The following is a 17,739-nucleotide window of genomic DNA, read 5'->3' on the forward strand; positions in this document are numbered from 1 at the left end:
TTTTTATTTGTTAGTGTTGCCGGCATCTAACACGAAATAAGGCATGAAATACCCTATTTATGTTTTTCCTCTATCTTAGATAGTTGGACATACCTATTTTTAAGGGATTACCGTTACTGTATTCATGAATACATGGCGCAAATACATGTGAATACATGCGCGTACAACTGGACTGCCCTGTTTTTAGGCGTTTTTTGCTGCTGTATTCATGAATACATGGCGCGAATACATGTGCGTACAGCTAGACTGCCCTGATTTTAGGCTCTTTTTACTGCTGTATTCATGAATTACTGCTGTATTCATGAATACAGCAGCGCGAATACATGTGAATACATGCGCGTACAACTGGACTGCCTTGATTTTAGGTATTTTTTACAGTTGTATTCATGAATACATTGCGCAAATACATGTGAATACATGCGTGTACAGCTGGACTGCCATGATTTTAGGCGCTTTTTGCTGTTGTATTCATGAATACAACAGCACGAATACATGTGAATACACTATCGTAATAACTGAATAGTAGCTATAAGAAATAATGATATATATGACAGCTATAAGAAGTTAATAACCACTAAATAATACTCCCTTCGTTCCAGTTTATGTGAACCTATTTCCTTTTTGGTCCGTTTCCAAAAGAATGACCCCTTTCTAATTTTGGAAACAATTTAGCTTAAACTTACAATTCTACCCTTAATAAGAAACTTTTATAACCACACAAATACTATGAGCCCATTTTTAACTTGTTTAAGACTACAAATTTCAAAAGTCTTCATTTTTTCTTAAATTCCGTGCCCAATCAAATAAGTTAACATAAATTAGAACGAAGGGAGTAATGGTTTATGAAAATTCCTCTATATTATATAGTCTTGTAACTGATGACACATCTGTTTATGTACTTCGAACTATACTCTAGTCACTAAGGCCATCTCCACCCCTGCCTCCATTTTCTCCTCCAAAATGGAGTAAAGTTACTCTAATCATTATTCCATTTTTTACTCCAAAAAAGAATATTCCATTTTATATTCTTCTCTCTTCAATATTATATTATTATTTTTTGTTTAAATTTTATTTTCTTATTTCTAATAAAGAAATTCTATCTTTTTTTCCTTTTTACATATTCATCACATATAATTTAATATAAAATTATTTTATACCATAAATTTTTAAATAATATAATTTGTAAGCAAATATTATAGATTATATATAATAACGGATAATTCAAATAAAAGTGAAATCATTGAGATACAAGATAATTAAATACATATTATATTATGATAAAATTCGGATTAAATATTACATAAATATTCAACTTTCACCTCTAGTATGCTCCCATAAATAATCTATTAATGCATTACGAAGTGCAAAATGAGCATCTTTGTCCTTAATCTATTTGTGTCGAGCTAAAAATTGCTCAAACCGGTGATTTTACATATAAATAATAAATGTACGAAAATTAATTTATCAAAATTATACTCCAAAGTTAAGATGTAAAATTAATATTATAAAGATATTATATAAATATAATTAGGTATATATAAAGAGATAAATTAAAAGAGTTAAATAATAAAAATAATAATAAAGTAATGATGAATAGTAATGAAGGAGATGAATAGTGTCACTCCAACACTATTTATCCTTCGTTTTGGAGGCAAAAATGAGGAAAAAGCAGAGGAAATTAGGAAAAGCTAATAAAAAGGGGAGAAAAAAAGATAAAAGGATAACTTGCTTCATCATCATTCCTTTTTTTTTAAATTCAATTCAGATCTTTACGCCCTATTAGATCTGTGCAATATACTCTAATGAAGCAGCTGCCTTCCAACTTCAGTCAAAAATATCTATATATATCAATCAAAACAAGGAAAAAAACAGAGAAAATATATGCAGGAAACTTCCAATTAACCCCACCCCTTTCTCCCTCTCCCCTCCAAAAAACAAAGAAAAAAAAAAAGACAAGAAAGAAAGAAATTATTTCGGAAACAAACAAAAGGATAATACATCATTAATTTCTTTCTTGATTTTGATCAACTTGCTGTTGCTGCTGATCACAACCTTGCCATGTCCAAACTATATCTTTAAGAGAAGTCTTCAATCCCTGATCAAAGAATTTCTTGTATTCCATTGTATCTCCTGATTTTTTTGACACTTCTACCACATGGAAAGAAGGTGTAATCTCAAAAATCTCTGCATCAATAGCTAGCTGTCCTTTTCTCCCTTCTTTAATACTTTGCATTGTCACTGTCCCATCTTTCTTCTTCACATTAAAACTCTCATTTGAAGCCACTTCCTCCAGCTTTGATACAATAATAGAAGCTGGTTTTTTCGCTGTAAATCGAGCATCTGATTTTCTTTCTTTTTCTTTCTCGAATAATCCAGAAAGATCAAAACCAGGAGAAAGAGAAATGATATCAAATGCATTTAAGCAAGTAGGTTTCATTGTTGTTGAATCTTGATCTTTCTTTGGATTGGAAGGTCCCTCTCCATCTGAATTATGGTCCTCAATATCCAAAACGCTACGAGGGGATTCGAGTTGCTCTTTCCCTGGATTTGTGGTTTTATCAATTTGTTTGAAACCTTTCTTGAACCAGTAATTGTCCATGAGCTTAGTTAAGGTGATTCTTGAACTTGGATTTGGATCAAGAATTCTTGAGAGGAGCTTTCTTACCTCAGGATGGAACCATTGTGGACATTTGAATTCCCCTTTGCTTATCTTTTTGTACATTTCCATTAGGTTTTGATCATGAAATGGTAGATAACCAGCTAACAAAACAAATAAAACAACTCCACATGACCAAATGTCAGCCTTTTCGCCATCGTAACCTCTCTTGTTGATCACCTCAGGGGCAACATAGGCTGGTGTTCCACAGGTTGTGTGGAGGAGACCATCTTGCCTTTTTGAGTCTAACAATGCACTCAGCCCGAAATCAGATACTTTCAAGTTGCCACCTGTGGAAGAAATAATTAAGTAAATAAATTAAAAGTGCGACTTAAATTAAAGGACATAATTAAATAGATAAAAGTTTGCTCTTTTTAGATGCTCTTCACACCTTCGTCGAGGAGGAGATTTTCAGGCTTGAGATCACGGTGATAGACGCCACGGCTATGACAGAAATCAACTGCAGCGATTAATTGTTGGAAGTATTTTCTAGCTGCATCTTCTTTAAGCCTGCCTTTAGCAACCTTATTGAAAAGTTCACCACCTCTCACATATTCCATGGCGAAATATATTTTAGTTTTGCTAGCCATAACCTCATAGAGCTGGACAACATTTGGGTGTTTGATTAGCCTCATGACGGAGATTTCACGTTTGATTTGATCAATTAGGCCAACTTTCATCACCTTTTCCTTGTCAATGATCTTTACAGCAACACTTTCGCCAGTTTTGAGATTTCTTGCATGGTAAACCTTGGCAAATGTGCCTTTGCCTAACAATTTCCCAATCTCATACCTTTGCATCAGAATGTTGCCTTTCTTCTCGTTCTTCGTTGTCATCTTGGAGAAGAGATTGGCGCTACAATAGAGAAAATATTATTTATTGTTGGGGAATCGTCGCCATTGCGCCTAATAAAACTTCCTCACAATCCGTAAGGGTTACAAATTGGGATCCCAGTTTGTTTGAGACGAAAGCGTAGTTGTTATAGTATGGATTAAGGAGCCTTTTTTTGTTTACTCGAAAATTTTGGAACATTGAAGTTTAAAGGATATGGAGGAGACAAGGGAAAAGAGGCCAAAAACCTTGCCGTTTTTGTGGCAGGGTTAGAGGAAATGCCTATTGGGGAAAGTCCAGTGGTATGGACAAAATTTATGCAATAAATGCAGTAATCTCATTCTGTTTGATGCCATAGGTTACTTTGGGAAAATTGGTGAAAGTTAGTTGAGATATGACCATATCTCAAGATGCACCATTCAATTTTCACCTTTCATTTTCCTTTCTCTTCTCCCATGCCTCAATCACCCATCTCTTAGAATCCACTTAAAAAATTTATGTAATTATTATTATTGCAAATAAATGAAAAGACAAACTTATGTAGCTTCATGGGAGGTCCACATGCACTACTTATATCCACAGAGTGCAAGGAACATAATTTTAAGTTGAAAACATAATATTTCTTCTTTTTCAAAATTTCGTCCATGTTACAATCTTTAAGGTTCAATGTATTTAAAATTTTATATGGATTTATGTAACTTCAGAATTTTTTTCCACGTGTAACTGGCTAAAAGTTTTAAATGGGAGTATGTTTAGATCCCCAAAAATTCTTATATTGTATATTTCATCCGTCCCAATTTATATGGCGGTGTTCGAATTTCAAGAGTCAAACAAGTTTTTGTTAGATCGTAAAATTTTCATATGTCTTTTATATATTTTGAATTGTTAATTATTGTGACATATAGTACTTTTTACATAGTTTTCTGATATGTAAATTTTATTCGAAAAAAAATTAAAGAATCTATGTTCAAATTTGTTAGATGCCATGGCTATCAACGAGAGAGAGAGAGAGAGAGTTGAGCTTAGATGAAGATAGAATTTGAGAGAGGAGTAGAACAGATCGAGAGAAATGAAATGCAATATGTTAGTTTCCATTCACTGTGCACTGTGTATATATACAATAAATAACTATTCCCTCCGTTTCAATTTAGATGAGGTAGTTTGACTCGGCGTGGAGTTTAAGAAAAAAGAAGAAGTCTTTTGAAACTTGTGGTCTTAAAAGCTTAAGGGGTAAAAGTTTTGTGGGGCCATGACATTTGTGTGGTTATAAAAGTTTCTCACTAAGGATAAAATAGGTAAAATAAAGAATTTAAAGTTAAATTATTTTTAAATTTAGAAATATGTCATTTATTTTGGAACAGACTAAAAAGGAAAGTACATCATCTAATTTGAAACGGAGGGAGTATCACCTAACAACTTAACCATAACTAACTTCTAACTACCAAACCATACATTTAACAACCTAACTACAGTTAAGTCTACTCGCTAACTATGTTCAGTCATCAGCTTGTGTCTCGTTTAGCCAACACCCCCCTCAAGCTGATACTCTAAATAAGTTCTCAACTCCAAGCTGGTTCAGTAAATTATCATGTTGTGCCTTCCCTAAACTCTTGGTAAACAGATCTGTCAGCTGATCTTTTGTATGTATATGTTCAGTTTGTAACAGTCCTTGGCTGATTATTTTCTCTAAGTCGATGTCGATGTGCTTTGTCCTCTCATGAAATTATAGGATTAGCTGCTATTTGTATTGCAACTTTGCTGCCTGATATCATATTTACTGGCATCTGAATGTTGACTCCAAGTTCTTTAAACAAGCCTACCAACCATGTGATTTATGCTGTATAAGCATCCATGCTTCTAAACTCAGACTCTGTCTTGAGACAGTATTCTGCTTCTTGGACTTCCAGGATACCAAAGACTTTCCAAACTTGACTAGGTACCTAGTGACTGATCTTCTTGTTTCTATACATGCTCCCCATGTTAGAGTCACAGTAGGTAGTGAGTTGCTCATTATGTCCTGTAGGTATGATCAATCCTAGACCAGGAGTTTTTTTGATATACCTTACTAGCCTTAAAGTTGCTTTCATATGAAATACTTTAGAAGAGTACATGTATTAACTTAATACCTGTACTGCAAAGGCAACATCAGGTCTGGTCATAGTTAGATACAATAATCTTCCAACCAATCTTTGATAGCTGCTGGGATCTTCAAGTTGCTTATCCTCACTTGATTCCTTATGTTTGATACACTCATCATACTTTACTGTTATAAGTTTTTGGTTCAATTCTAGTAGAGTACCAACTGGTTTAGCTCCTTCTAGGTCTGCCTCAGCAATTAGCTCAAGAGCATACTTTCTTTGATACATAAAGATGCCTTTATTTGATCTTGCAAATTCAATGCCAAGGAAGAACTTTAACTCATCCAGATCTTTCATCTTGAACCTCTGCTGCAGTTTTCACCTAGTGTCATTGATCAGATTTGGATTATTTCCAGTAACCAATAGATCATCTACATACACCAGAACTATTACTACGTCACCTGCAACCTTCTTGGTGAATATGATATAGTCATAGTGACTTTGTTTAAATCCCATTACCACCAAAGCTTCAGTAAGTTTCAAATTCCATTGCCTAGGAGCCTGTTTGATACTATATAGAGATTTGTGTAGTTTGTAGACCTTCTGATTCTCCCCCTGTCTAGAAAACCCTTAAGGAATTACCATATAGACTTCCTCTAGGAGATCACCATTGAGGAAGGCATTATGCATATTCATCTGATATATGAGACACTGCTTCGAAGTTGCAAGGGCAATAATGGATCTAACTGTCACTATCTTAGCTACTAGTAAAAAAGTTTCATTGTAGTCTAAGCCTGTCCTTTGGCTACCAGTCTGGACTTGAATCTTTCTATCTTCCCTGAAGCTTTATGCTTGCTCTTGAATATCCATCAGCAGCCAATAGGCTTCTTTCTAGGAGGTAGATCCACAATACTCTAGGTGTAGTTGTCTTCTAATGCTACTATCTCAAGTTTCATGACATTCACCCACTGAGGATCTTTGACTGCTTCTGAGAATGATTGAGGCTGAGTTATGTAAAGTAAGCTGATAGAGCTTGACAGTAGGATGGAGATATATTTGAGTAAGTTACATGAGCTGAGATTGGATAGGTACATTTGGACCCTTTTGACTGAACTACATAGTCCTTCAACCACAGATGAAGCCTATTGGTTCTAGAAGACTTTCTAAGTTCTTCTGTACTTAGAGGATCAACTACAAGAGCTTCACTTGTAGTTGGAATTGCAGTTGTGTTTGGAATATGAGAGTGATTAGACATACTATCATCTTCTGAGGCTGCTGAAGAGGATTGTGTCACATTTTAAGGAGCTGTAGTAGGGGGTAACTGAGTTGTCAAGAGCAACAAGGACAAACTCCAGCACAGGAAATAAAGGATTGCCGACTTGTTTAATGTGCTTAAGGGGATAGATGTTTTCCTGAAATATAACATTCTTATTGACTAGGAAGGTTCTTGAGGAAAGATCATATAGGATATATCTCTTCTGAGTGGATGAATGCCCCATGAGAACTGTTGGTATTGCTCTAGGTGAAAACTTGTCATGTACCTTAGGACTGGATGCATAACACAAACACCCAAAGACTCTTAAGTGATGCAATGAAGGAAGATGTAAATAGAGTACCTCAAAAGGTTTATTGTACCCAATTACCTTAAAAGGAAGTCGATTGATAAGATAGACAATTGTAGTGACACACTCTCCCCAGAATCTTAGAGGAATAGAGGCTTGAAATCTGAGACACTTTGCCATCTCTAGGATTGTTCTATGCTTCCTTTCCACAACTATATTCTGTTGTGGAGTGTAAACACAAGAACTCTGATGCATGATCCCAAGAGTAGTTAACATACATGTAAATTCATTGCTAAAGAATTCACTTCCATTGTCAGTTCTCAAGTACTTTACACTAGTAGAGAACAATTATTTTTTGCTTTAACTAGGAAGTCTCTCAACACTACTACAGTTTGAGACTTAGAGTTAATAAGAAATATCCAAGTATATCTAGAGTAGTCATCAACTAGAGTGAAAAAAAATCTCTTCTCATCATAAGTTGGCACCCTATAAGGGCCCCAAATATCACAATGCACTAATTCAAACACAGACTTAGTAGTTGAATTACTTAGAGGAAAGGACAATTTTGATTGCTTAGCCAAAGGACACGGATAACAATGTTCATGAGTACATGCCGTCACATCACTGATTACACTGAGCCTTTTTATTATATTTACAGGGGCATGACCTAATCTCTTTTACCACAAATTACTAGAAGAGAAAGAACTAGAATTAGTAGTAGTACTATAGCTAGAAATATGATCAGAATCAGAAGATACATTAACTGTGTTGAGACATCTTAGCTTCTAGCAAACTGTGTTGAGGAGTTCTGAAGACCTTATCATTGTAGAATATACAGTCCATGAATCTCCCTACCAATCCCCTTCACCTGACCACTGTAGAGATCCTAAAAAATACAGAAGTCAGGGAAAAAGCCAACAAAGCACTGTAGCTCCTTGGTGAGTTGTGACACTGACAATAAGTTGTACTTAAAGTCTGGTATGTACATTATGTTAGATATAGTGTGATCTTTAAGAATAGTAGCCTCCCCTTTATGAGTAACATACACCATCTCTCCATTTGGTAAGTGAACTATATTTTTATTTCCTTTGTTAATTGAACTGTGTGAATTAAGCATGTCAATTCTAGAGGTCGTATGATTTGAAGCACCAGTGTCTATGATCCATTTCTTATTGACAAAGTTGGTCATTAAAGTCAGAGTACATGTTGCAGCCAACCTACTAGATGATCCTGGAGCTTCCTCATTCCCCTTTGACAATAGCTGAAGAATTTGCTGATATTGTTCCTTAGTAAAGAAAGCAAGAGTTGAATGAGACTGAGGAGGGGGTACAATGTTAGGAGCCTGCTGCTGTGGATAAACACAGGAATATCCTCCTTTGTTTTGTTGATAAACAGCATTGGCTTGAGTGAGTTCACAATGTGGTTGAGTGTTCCTGTGAGTAGTATCACTTGCAGTAAAGTCAACACCTGAGGCACCATTGATATACAGACTAGGGGTAGATGCAGGACCTTTCCTCTGGGTCTTGAAGTCAGGTGGATATCCTATGAGTTTGTAGCAATTCTCTTTGATGTGCCCCTTGCAATGACAATATTCACATTGAACCTGACTTTTCTTGAATTTGTAGTTACCACCTGAAGCTCCATTTCCTATATTGCTATACAATGCTGTGCTTTCTATCCCTTCAGTAACTAGTATAGACTGCTGACAGGTTGCAAGACTTCTCTGACTTTCTTGATCAACAAGCAGAGAATACGCTTTGTTGATACTAGGCACATGAGACATCATCATAATTTGGCTTCTGGCTTGGGCATAGGTTTCATTTAAACCTACCAGAAACTGCATTAATCTATGAGCTTCAAAATGCTGAGAATATTTCTTAGATTCAGGACACGGGCAACCAGGACAAGGCATGAGTGCATCAAATTCATCCCACAAATATTTCAGTTTAGAAAAATAGTCAGCAATTGTCATGGTTCCTTGGGTCAAGCTATGAATTTCTCTATGAAGATATATAACTCTAGAACCATTGACTTAATCAAATGTTTCCTTGAGATCCTCCCAAACCTTATGAGCATCAGAAGCATACAAAACACTACTCAATAGTCCTGGTCTAATAGAGTTCATGATCCATGATAAAACAACAACATTAACCTTTTTTCACTGGTCATATAGTTCAGGTTCAAACCTAGTTTTAGGATATCGACCATCAACAAAGCCTAATTTTCTCTTACCTAAAAGGCAAATTCTCATAGCATGACTCCATAGGGCATAATTGTCAGATCCAGTAAGCGGAAGAGATATCAGCGTACTACCTGGAGTGTTTGTTGGCTGTAAGAACAATGGGTGATTGTTGGGAAACTTGTGGTACATGTGCCCAAATCACTATGTCCTGTGGTCGGATGAGCAGGTACACCACTCGAGGGACTCGACTCATCTCTAATCGCCATTTTCTAGCAGCAAAGTAATCGCAAAACAATTGTAGTGAACAATTATAAAAAATTTCCACTCAATTCACAAACCCTAGCTACTTCTAGTTCAAAGGAACTCTAAGACAATTCAACCAGAAATTGTTGAATTGAAGTTTCAGAGACGACTGGAGCGAAACTAGAGTTGCGATGTAGATCTACGCTGGAGGCTCTGATACCATATTAGCTGCCGTGGCTATCAATGAGAGAGAGAGAGAGAGAGAGAGAGAGAGAGAGAGAGAGAGAGAGAGAGAGAGAGAGAGAGAGAGAGAGAGTTGAGCTTAGATGAAGAGAGAATTTGAGAGAGGAGAAGAACAGATCGAGAGAAATGAAATGCAATCTGTTAGTTTCCATTCACTGTGCACTGTATATATACAGTAAATAACTACCACCTCACAACCTAACCATAACTAACTTCTAACTACCAAACCATACATTTAACAACCTAACTACAGTTAAGTCTACTCGCTAACTAGGGTCAGTCATCAGCTTGTGTCTCGTTTAGCCAACAAAATTCACTATCAATATTTTAAAGTTTGACTCTCGAAATCCGTAAATCGCCACATAAATTGCGATGGATAGAGTATATGGAAGTTAAATTAGAGGTACATAAATTCAGAATTTTAAGTTTATCGGTTTTGGATTGTATTAGAGGTACCTAATTTCAGGATTTAAGTTTATGGGCCTTGAATCAAAATCCCTTTTACTTACTGAATTATAAGAAATGACTCATATATATGAGTTTCTTAATACAAATACAAAGTTTAAACCAAAATATTGATTTTACCGAACTATAACTATAACTATAAACTCATCCCCGGTTAAACTCTAATGAAAGTTGTAAAAATGTATCGTGCGGGTCACTTTTAATGCCTGATCGGACGGGTATCTGCTAAGAAGTTAGTGGTGGAGAAAAAACTTGGGAAACAGGTTGATAACAATTATTGTAGTGCTCGAAAGAAATGTATAAATTATCCATATTCATTTTGTAATTCGGTTCCTAGTTTCACATGTGCTTCTTGCAAGTGCTTTTACGTCTGATAGGTCCATATGACAGAAAATTGCGTAGATATTAGAGATGGACAACTGGTTTTAGGTATTATTATAAAATGTTAATACTTCTAATACATGTGAAATTGATATTTTGTTCATTTGTTCAATATTCCTTCCGATTCTAAGTACATTTTTAAATTGAACATGTGCCTCAACGTATAGCGTACGTGATTAAACTTTAAATAATATTTCAAACAAGAAACTAAAGCACATATGTATAGGATATAATTTTCCAAAGACGCGTCTTCTTGATAGAACAGCTATATCTTAAAGTAAATTACAAAATATACTACCCGCAAATCCGTATTTATCAGTTGAGAGGAGGTGTGCTGCTATATTATTTGTTAAATATATAAATTTTTGTAACTAGTTTAAGACATTTAATTACTATAGACACTGAGGTTTCCAACTTTATGAAAAACTACTTTAGTCATGAGGGACAAATTCGTATGCCCCAGCCAAATCAGGGAATCATGATAAAGATATATAGCAAAGATAGTGATGACCTGAGCAGTTTAATGTCGATTAATTAGGGTAATCGCGACAGTCCTTTTAGTGTTTATTGCCTATACGATATTAAACTAATATCCATGGAAATGCAAGGCCTAAACTCTTAGCAAGATTCATGACTGTCCATTTATCTATTTCGCTTAACTTAGGAGGCCATGCTGTCATCAGTTGTATTCCTTCCGGTCGTAAATATTAATCGCGAATTTGTTCCAAATATTCGGTGTTGTAGAAATATAAAAGATATACACTTACTTTTTTATTTAGTGAGACGTTAAGGAGAGATAAGAATAGCATAAACAAATGCTTTTATGATTAAGGCTAATAAATATCTTTCTTAAAAGCTGTGCGAACATCATAAAAAATGAGTACTATATAATATGGATCAAAGGTAATACTATTTTGTTTAAACACCCAAATATACCTATCATAGTCGCATCAATAAATTACTTCTAGACCAATAGCATGTGTACACAGATTGGTATAAAATAATTGGAGAATAGGTGTGTCAACATCTGGTAACCGCCTTGACATATGACTCCTCAATAATGTATCATGCTGTAGTAGCATGCACGACCATGCAGACGTACCATAAAAATTAGATACATATATTAGTTTGTGGCTGAAGGAAAGTGAAGTGGACTAATGTCTAATGCTAGCCTAGTGAATGATCTTTGTCACTATTAATGCCTTCTGTTTTTAGGGTTTGTGTGGACACCGGCCAGTAAAATCAGTAGGCTGATATTGAATATCTCACGACGTTACGCCACAATTTATTCGAGGCTGTTATCAATGTAGAGTTACGTTAGTTCAGATTTTGCTTAACTAATTATTAGTTTACCAATCCTATTTTGTTAGTATATTATTCTCCTACTTTAGTTTTCCAGATGCTGTTAGCTTTGATTTTAATGCAAGTTTTACCTTGTTAGTTATTGTGCTGGATTACCAACTTATAATACTTTATTTGTTTGATTCTATTTCTAATGTTAGGAAGCCAATTGGGTTTAACTATTATGGGTCAAAGTCTATCTTTAGAATATCTAAGGGAAAACGTTCCAAGGTCGTCGTTTGTCGAAATGACCCAAGAAGCGACGAAGTCTGTGGTCGAAGAGTTAAGGCTAAGGTCGAAGAGTTAACAAGGGCTGAGGTCGAGGAGTCAACAAGGATCAAGGCCGAGGTCGAGTACTGTTGACAGAGTTATAACGGCTAGTTTAAAGATATGACATTAAAGAGAATATTCTAGTGGATATTCTCTGCACTTGTACTATTAGAGTTTTTTAGGAACATGTTCCCTATAAATAAAAAAAGACACAATAATAGGGGACATGTGATATTCATATTGTAAAAATACACTTTGACTTTAGAGAGAGAATCGGATTTCATTGCAAGTATACAAACATCACATTTTCACTAAGATTCTTGTCTACACTTTTCCACTAGATCCGAGAATAACTCAGATATTCAAAGGATTGTCCATCACTCATCATTGTCAAAAAGAACATTCACTGATTTCATCCTTTCTTGGGCGACTCATTTATTCTAATTACTTAAATGTCATTTATTGCTATTCATCGATATTTAATGTTACATTATTGCCTTTGATTTTTTGAGTATTGATTGTATGCTACCGCTGCTATCAAAATATACTTACGTAGTATTTATTGTACTTTCGAGAACTCCATCTTTGGGATATTATTGTTAGCTAAAATTAACCTTCATTTATATAAATTTAATTAGTTGAACCAAGATCTATATTTTTTGGTCAAACAATTTGGCGCCGTCTGTGGGGACTTGATCTTAGTTAAATTTGTAGTTTCCTCTAGATCTACAATTAACGCAAGTCACTAACATCAAAAATCCCGAGATCTCCTTTCTTTGTGCATACAAAACCCTACATGGCAAGTAACCAAGAAGAAATGACAAAATAACAAGTGACTTCCCAACCAACCTCATGAATGTCATCAATGAAAGAAACAGTAGGTGAGGACATGACACATAACGCATCCCCTAGGCGAGAGAGGTCGCCTCCCTCACATTACAGCATAACAAAACCCAACGGAAAAAGGGGCCTACACGTCTGCAGAAGAAAGGACGCCCCTAACTATGAAAAAACTCCTCGAAGTATGGATGACCGACACGCTAGCAAGCGTCCTCAACAAACCTGCTCCAGGCATGACTGTAGAAACCGCAAGAGCTTGCATGATACAACAAACAGATGAGCAGTGCAAACGACCAAACCCTCAAACGACATGTATAACTCACAATATTACTAACAGTACAGGTGACAATGCCCTCGCTGCCATTCTAAAGAGGATGGAAGAAATGGAGAATGAAAAAAGGCACTTCGAGACCAGATGAAAGAACACCAAGAACGAGCCAACAAGATACCGAGAGCTCCTAAGCTGCTGCCAAAAAGGGACGCCGGTAGGTTCGTAAAGAAGTCGTACAATGATGATGCAGCCCGCATGGCATACCAAAGACCTTCAAAATACCACCCTACCTCAGGACATATGACGAAACGACCGATCCTGAGGATCATGTGACTCATTACGTCACCGCCGTGAAAGGCAACGACCTCGCCAAGGAACAAGTGTCCTCTATTTTGCTGAAGAAGTTTGGCGAAACTCTTACGGGAGCGGCATTAACATGGTATTCACACCTACCAGCCCGCTCCATAGAAACTTTCAAGAAAATGGCTGATAAGTTCGTAACCGCCCATGCCGAAGCCAAGAAGGTGAAGCAAGAGTAAACAACATATTCATTATTAAGTAGTCCTTGGGAGAGGGACTAAGGGACTTCCTCGCCCGGTTCAACAGAGTAAGGGTGACTCTGACGAACGTATCTGAAGGGATGGTGGTCGCAGCTTTCCAAAATGGGCTGAGTAGAGATATTTCAAGAGCAACTAGAAAACTGTTGAGCTGATTGGTGAAGTATCCTCCAACCACTTTGGATGAAATCCATAATGCTTATTGTGCCGAGGTCCGAGTAGACGAGGACAACCTCAATGAACCAACTCACCGGCTAACCTCGGTACAAGCCAAATCCAAAAAAGAATGAAGAGACAACACCAGAAAAGATCACCCGGTTCTGCGGCCCAACAGGGAACGACACCAACCATACATCAGGACGGCCGCCGCGCCTCCCCCCACTATAAAGAAGGTATATTCCGGCCAAGGACGGGAACTCACCAAAATGCAAAGAGGTATGCCCCCTTATTATCTGCTCATAATTTTTATGTATCACCTACAGAAATAGTCTACGCTCTTGAGAAACTCGGAACAAAGGTGAAGTGGCCGCCGAAGATGAGATCATACCCGAACACCAAAATATCCGATGCCCTCTGTGAGTTCCACCAGGAACGTGGGAACAAAACAGAAGATTGCATCTCCCTCAGACAAGAAGTTGTAAACTTGTTACGACAAGGGCACCTTAAAGAGTTGTTAAGCGATAAGGGGAGAACCAACTCCGCTAGAGGACGTGAACATCAAGGCCTGCCAAAGCTGCCATCGCTAGCTAGTACTATCAACATAATCATCGGCGGCGACGACGACGCCTCTATCCATGGCGTGAAGTTTACCACTACCCACAAGCTCAAGCAGTTTATCACCTACGAACGGTACGAAGAACTCGAAGAAAGTATCATCTTCGACGAGTCGAATGTCGACGGTTTGACTTTTCCTCATAATTATGCTATCATTATTACTTTACATATTTTAGATACCGATGTCAAACGCATCATGGTGGACGATGGAAGTGGAGCATGCATTATCCACCCCCGAGCCCTTACTCAAATGAGACTCGAGGATAAGATAGTGCCGCGTTGTATCACGCTAACCAGTTTTAATAATGTAGTTGAGCAGACATCCGGGAAAATTTTACTCCTCATCTTGGTCGGCGGCGTGACTCTGGAGACGAATTCCACATCATGGATCAGGAAACTGCGTACAACGCCATAGTGGGATGACCATGGATACATCCCATGAGAGCTACCCCTCCAGTCTATACCAAGTAATTAAATTCCCAACACCATGGGAAATATTCAGCATACGTGATAAGTGATAATTTTGACTACTTATTAGCACCTTTTATTTTTGTTTTAGTCCAAAAGCATTTAATTGTGTTCCCGAAAACTGATGAAATATGCTTAATTGCAGGAATAGTGAAAAATGAGCCCCCAATATGAAATCCAACTCAAGAAGGAGTGATCTGAACTCAAGGACACAAACAGGCACAGAAGCTCAAAGTGCGGACCGCAGATTGTGAAGAAACGCCTATCAGAGACAAGTGCAAAGTGCGGTCCGCACATGACATGTGCGGCCGAAGAACCTGGGCAAGAGCAAAAATTTAGAGAACTTGCATCTCAAGTTTAACAGAAGTGCGGACTGCACAATTATTATGCAACCGCAGAAGAACAACTACGCAACCGCAGTCACATTTGTGCGATCCGCAGAAGAGCAATGTGCAGCCGCACTCAAAAATGTGCAGACCATAGAAAGAGAGAAGTGCGGCCGCAGGTTTCCGTTCCTGTCAGGCTGAAGTAAAGTGCGGACCGCACATGGAAATATGCGGCCGTAGAACCTCCGGAAGGGTATTTTTGTCCGAAAATTCCAGCACTGTATAAATAGAAGAGTTTCATTTTTTTAGGTCAAGTTTTGACATTAACAACTGCAGTAGACATTTTTTTTTAACTCTTTTTAGTAGTTTTTGCTATTTTGAGCTTTTTGAATGTTGATTTCATAATTTTAATTATCAATATGAGTTTAATTATCACTTCTTCTTCTTCTTTTTCTCCCAATTAAAGCATGAGTACCTAGATTTTTACTAGGGTTGTGACCCAACCCTAGTATGTAAACTTAATGAGTGTTTGATTTATTGCTTGTTTATGGTTGGGTGTTAATTATCTAGCCTAGTTCTTGCTTTTATGTGAAGTATTAATGGTTGCAAATATTATTTCATGCCTATTTGACTTGGTCTCTACTTGAGAAAGAGAGACTTAGTCTAGGAAAACTTGGCTAGCAAGAAATTGGGTAAATCGAGGGATTGATAAGCCCAATTAAAGGGTTGAACCTAGAGATAGTAAAACCCGACTTGAGCTTATCATCAACTGTTCAATACCCATTTGGACTTGAGAAAGCCAAATTGAGAAAAATCACTCTCTGACCAAGAGGTATTGAGTGGGTACTTGGGTGTTGATAGCTATAATACACCTCGACCAATAAATTAAGCTTTAAAGTTTACAACCCATTAGGCGAACACCTAGGTGAAGGTCATAGCCCTAGGCCTTTCATAACATTTGAAAAACAACCAAAAACACTTTCAAAGTTTAAATTCTTAGTTTGTAGTCTTCGTTTAAATTAGACGTAGAAACAACCCAAATTTGTGGAAGTGCAATTTGAGATAATTCAAGCTCATACACTGTAATATATATTTTTAAGACCCATTCATAGATCTCTGTGGAAAATCGACCCCGACTCCTTGTTGGGTATTACTATTGCATCGACCATTTTCATATCCTCAAATAGAGGAGTGAAAATTAGTCGAGACCAATTTTTGGAGCCGCTGTCGGGGAGCTAAAAAACGGTGTTAGCTATATATTTAGGTGTGTTTTTGTAATATCTTCTTTTCCTTTCTTGTTACTAACGTGTAAGTATTCTAAGTGCAATCATGGCAAACAACGAGCTCAGAAACATAGCCGTGGGAGATGTGGATGTTGATGATGATGCAATGGATGAGGTCCCTATTGAACCTCAAACAAATAGACAAGGCCGGCCGCCTCAAAACATTGTACCCATTCCACCCCCACCTCCACCACGAGCGGCTCCACACCGGGTGTTGCCAAATGAAGGGTATGCAAGTGTTATAGTCCCACCACATATTAGGGCGGGTAACTTTCAAATAACCAACGTAATGCTCACTTTGCTCGAGCAACGAGGGTTCTTCACTGGTGCACCGAGTCAAAATGCATATAAATACTTGAAGGGGTTCATTGATACATATTGGGGGAGCAAACAAACAAATGTCTCCGAGGATGCTTTGAGGCTAAGGCTTTTTCCCTTCTCTCTACGGGGGAAAGCTTTAGATTAGTTGGAACGTTTTCCAAATCATTCCATTCATACTTGGGATGAACTAGCGAAGAAATTTATTTCAAAGTACTTCTCTCTCGGGCACATGGCCATTCTTCAGGATGAAATTCTAGCATTCAAGCAAGAGCCTAATGAACCACTACACGAGATATGGGAAATATATAGGACAATGGTGAAAGAGTGCCCCAACAATGATATGACGGAGAACATAATTCAACAAACTTTCTATCGGGGGATCAATACCACCAACCAATGTGTAGTGAATCAACTTGCCAGTGGGAACTTCATGACTACACCTTATGCGGAGGCGTGTGATATTTTGGATGAGATGTGTGATACTTCATCGGCGTGGCAATCTAGAGCCAATGTTCCACAAGGTGATCCAAGTGTGATTCTTCTTCATAAAGAGTTACATGACCATGAGAAAGCCATAGCCGAGTTGAAAACTATCATGAATCAATTGGCAAAGGCTCAACTTCAACAAGTGCAAAACCTGAGGCAAG

At 37.2% G+C, this 17,739-nt stretch overlaps 4 protein-coding genes across 4 annotated transcripts; 1 reads left to right on the forward strand and 3 right to left on the reverse strand.

Annotated features, from left to right (window-relative positions):
- Positions 1-1,713: 1,713 nt before the first annotated feature.
- On the reverse strand, positions 1,714-3,791 carry LOC104109166 (CBL-interacting protein kinase 5). Its single transcript, XM_009618392.4, has 2 exons — positions 3,048-3,791; positions 1,714-2,946 (listed from the first exon to the last, which is right to left on the reverse strand). The coding sequence occupies exons 1-2, from the start codon at positions 3,490-3,492 to the stop codon at positions 2,003-2,005; spliced, it is 1,389 nt and encodes a 462-aa protein (XP_009616687.1). The 5' UTR covers positions 3,493-3,791; the 3' UTR covers positions 1,714-2,002.
- A 1,512-nt stretch (positions 3,792-5,303) lies between these two features.
- Positions 5,304-5,922, reverse strand: LOC108947366 (uncharacterized mitochondrial protein AtMg00810-like). The gene is made up of 2 exons (XM_018775219.1): positions 5,614-5,922; positions 5,304-5,504 (listed from the first exon to the last, which is right to left on the reverse strand). The coding sequence occupies exons 1-2, from the start codon at positions 5,920-5,922 to the stop codon at positions 5,304-5,306; spliced, it is 510 nt and encodes a 169-aa protein (XP_018630735.1).
- Positions 5,923-6,824: 902 nt separating this feature from the next.
- Positions 6,825-9,099, reverse strand: LOC117279818 (uncharacterized). The gene is made up of 3 exons (XM_070193492.1): positions 8,114-9,099; positions 7,996-8,013; positions 6,825-7,461 (listed from the first exon to the last, which is right to left on the reverse strand). The coding sequence occupies exons 1-3, from the start codon at positions 9,097-9,099 to the stop codon at positions 6,825-6,827; spliced, it is 1,641 nt and encodes a 546-aa protein (XP_070049593.1).
- A 5,246-nt stretch (positions 9,100-14,345) lies between these two features.
- Positions 14,346-15,109, forward strand: LOC104109169 (uncharacterized). Its single transcript, XM_070193493.1, has 2 exons — positions 14,346-14,355; positions 14,403-15,109. The coding sequence occupies exons 1-2, from the start codon at positions 14,346-14,348 to the stop codon at positions 15,107-15,109; spliced, it is 717 nt and encodes a 238-aa protein (XP_070049594.1).
- The last annotated feature ends 2,630 nt before the right edge of the window (positions 15,110-17,739 follow it).

Source organism: Nicotiana tomentosiformis, chromosome 2 (genome assembly GCF_000390325.3).
Source record: "Nicotiana tomentosiformis chromosome 2, ASM39032v3, whole genome shotgun sequence".
In the NCBI taxonomy this organism is placed as follows: domain Eukaryota; kingdom Viridiplantae; phylum Streptophyta; class Magnoliopsida; order Solanales; family Solanaceae; genus Nicotiana; species Nicotiana tomentosiformis.

Bases quoted from the DNA above. Each gene is read 5' to 3' on its own strand.
- LOC108947366 (XM_018775219.1), bottom strand. From the start codon at position 5,922: ATGAAAGATCTGGATGAGTTAAAGTTCTTCCTTGGCATTGAATTTGCA. The intron at 5,505-5,613 runs GTATTAAGTTAA...TCATACCTACAG, and splicing joins ATGTTGCCTTTGCAGTACAG to GACATAATGAGCAACTCACT.
- LOC117279818 (XM_070193492.1), bottom strand. From the start codon at position 9,099: ATGACAATTGCTGACTATTTTTCTAAACTGAAATATTTGTGGGATGAA.
- LOC104109166 (XM_009618392.4), bottom strand. From the start codon at position 3,492: ATGACAACGAAGAACGAGAAGAAAGGCAACATTCTGATGCAAAGGTAT. The intron at 2,947-3,047 runs GTGTGAAGAGCA...TTTCTTCCACAG, and splicing joins AAATCTCCTCCTCGACGAAG to GTGGCAACTTGAAAGTATCT.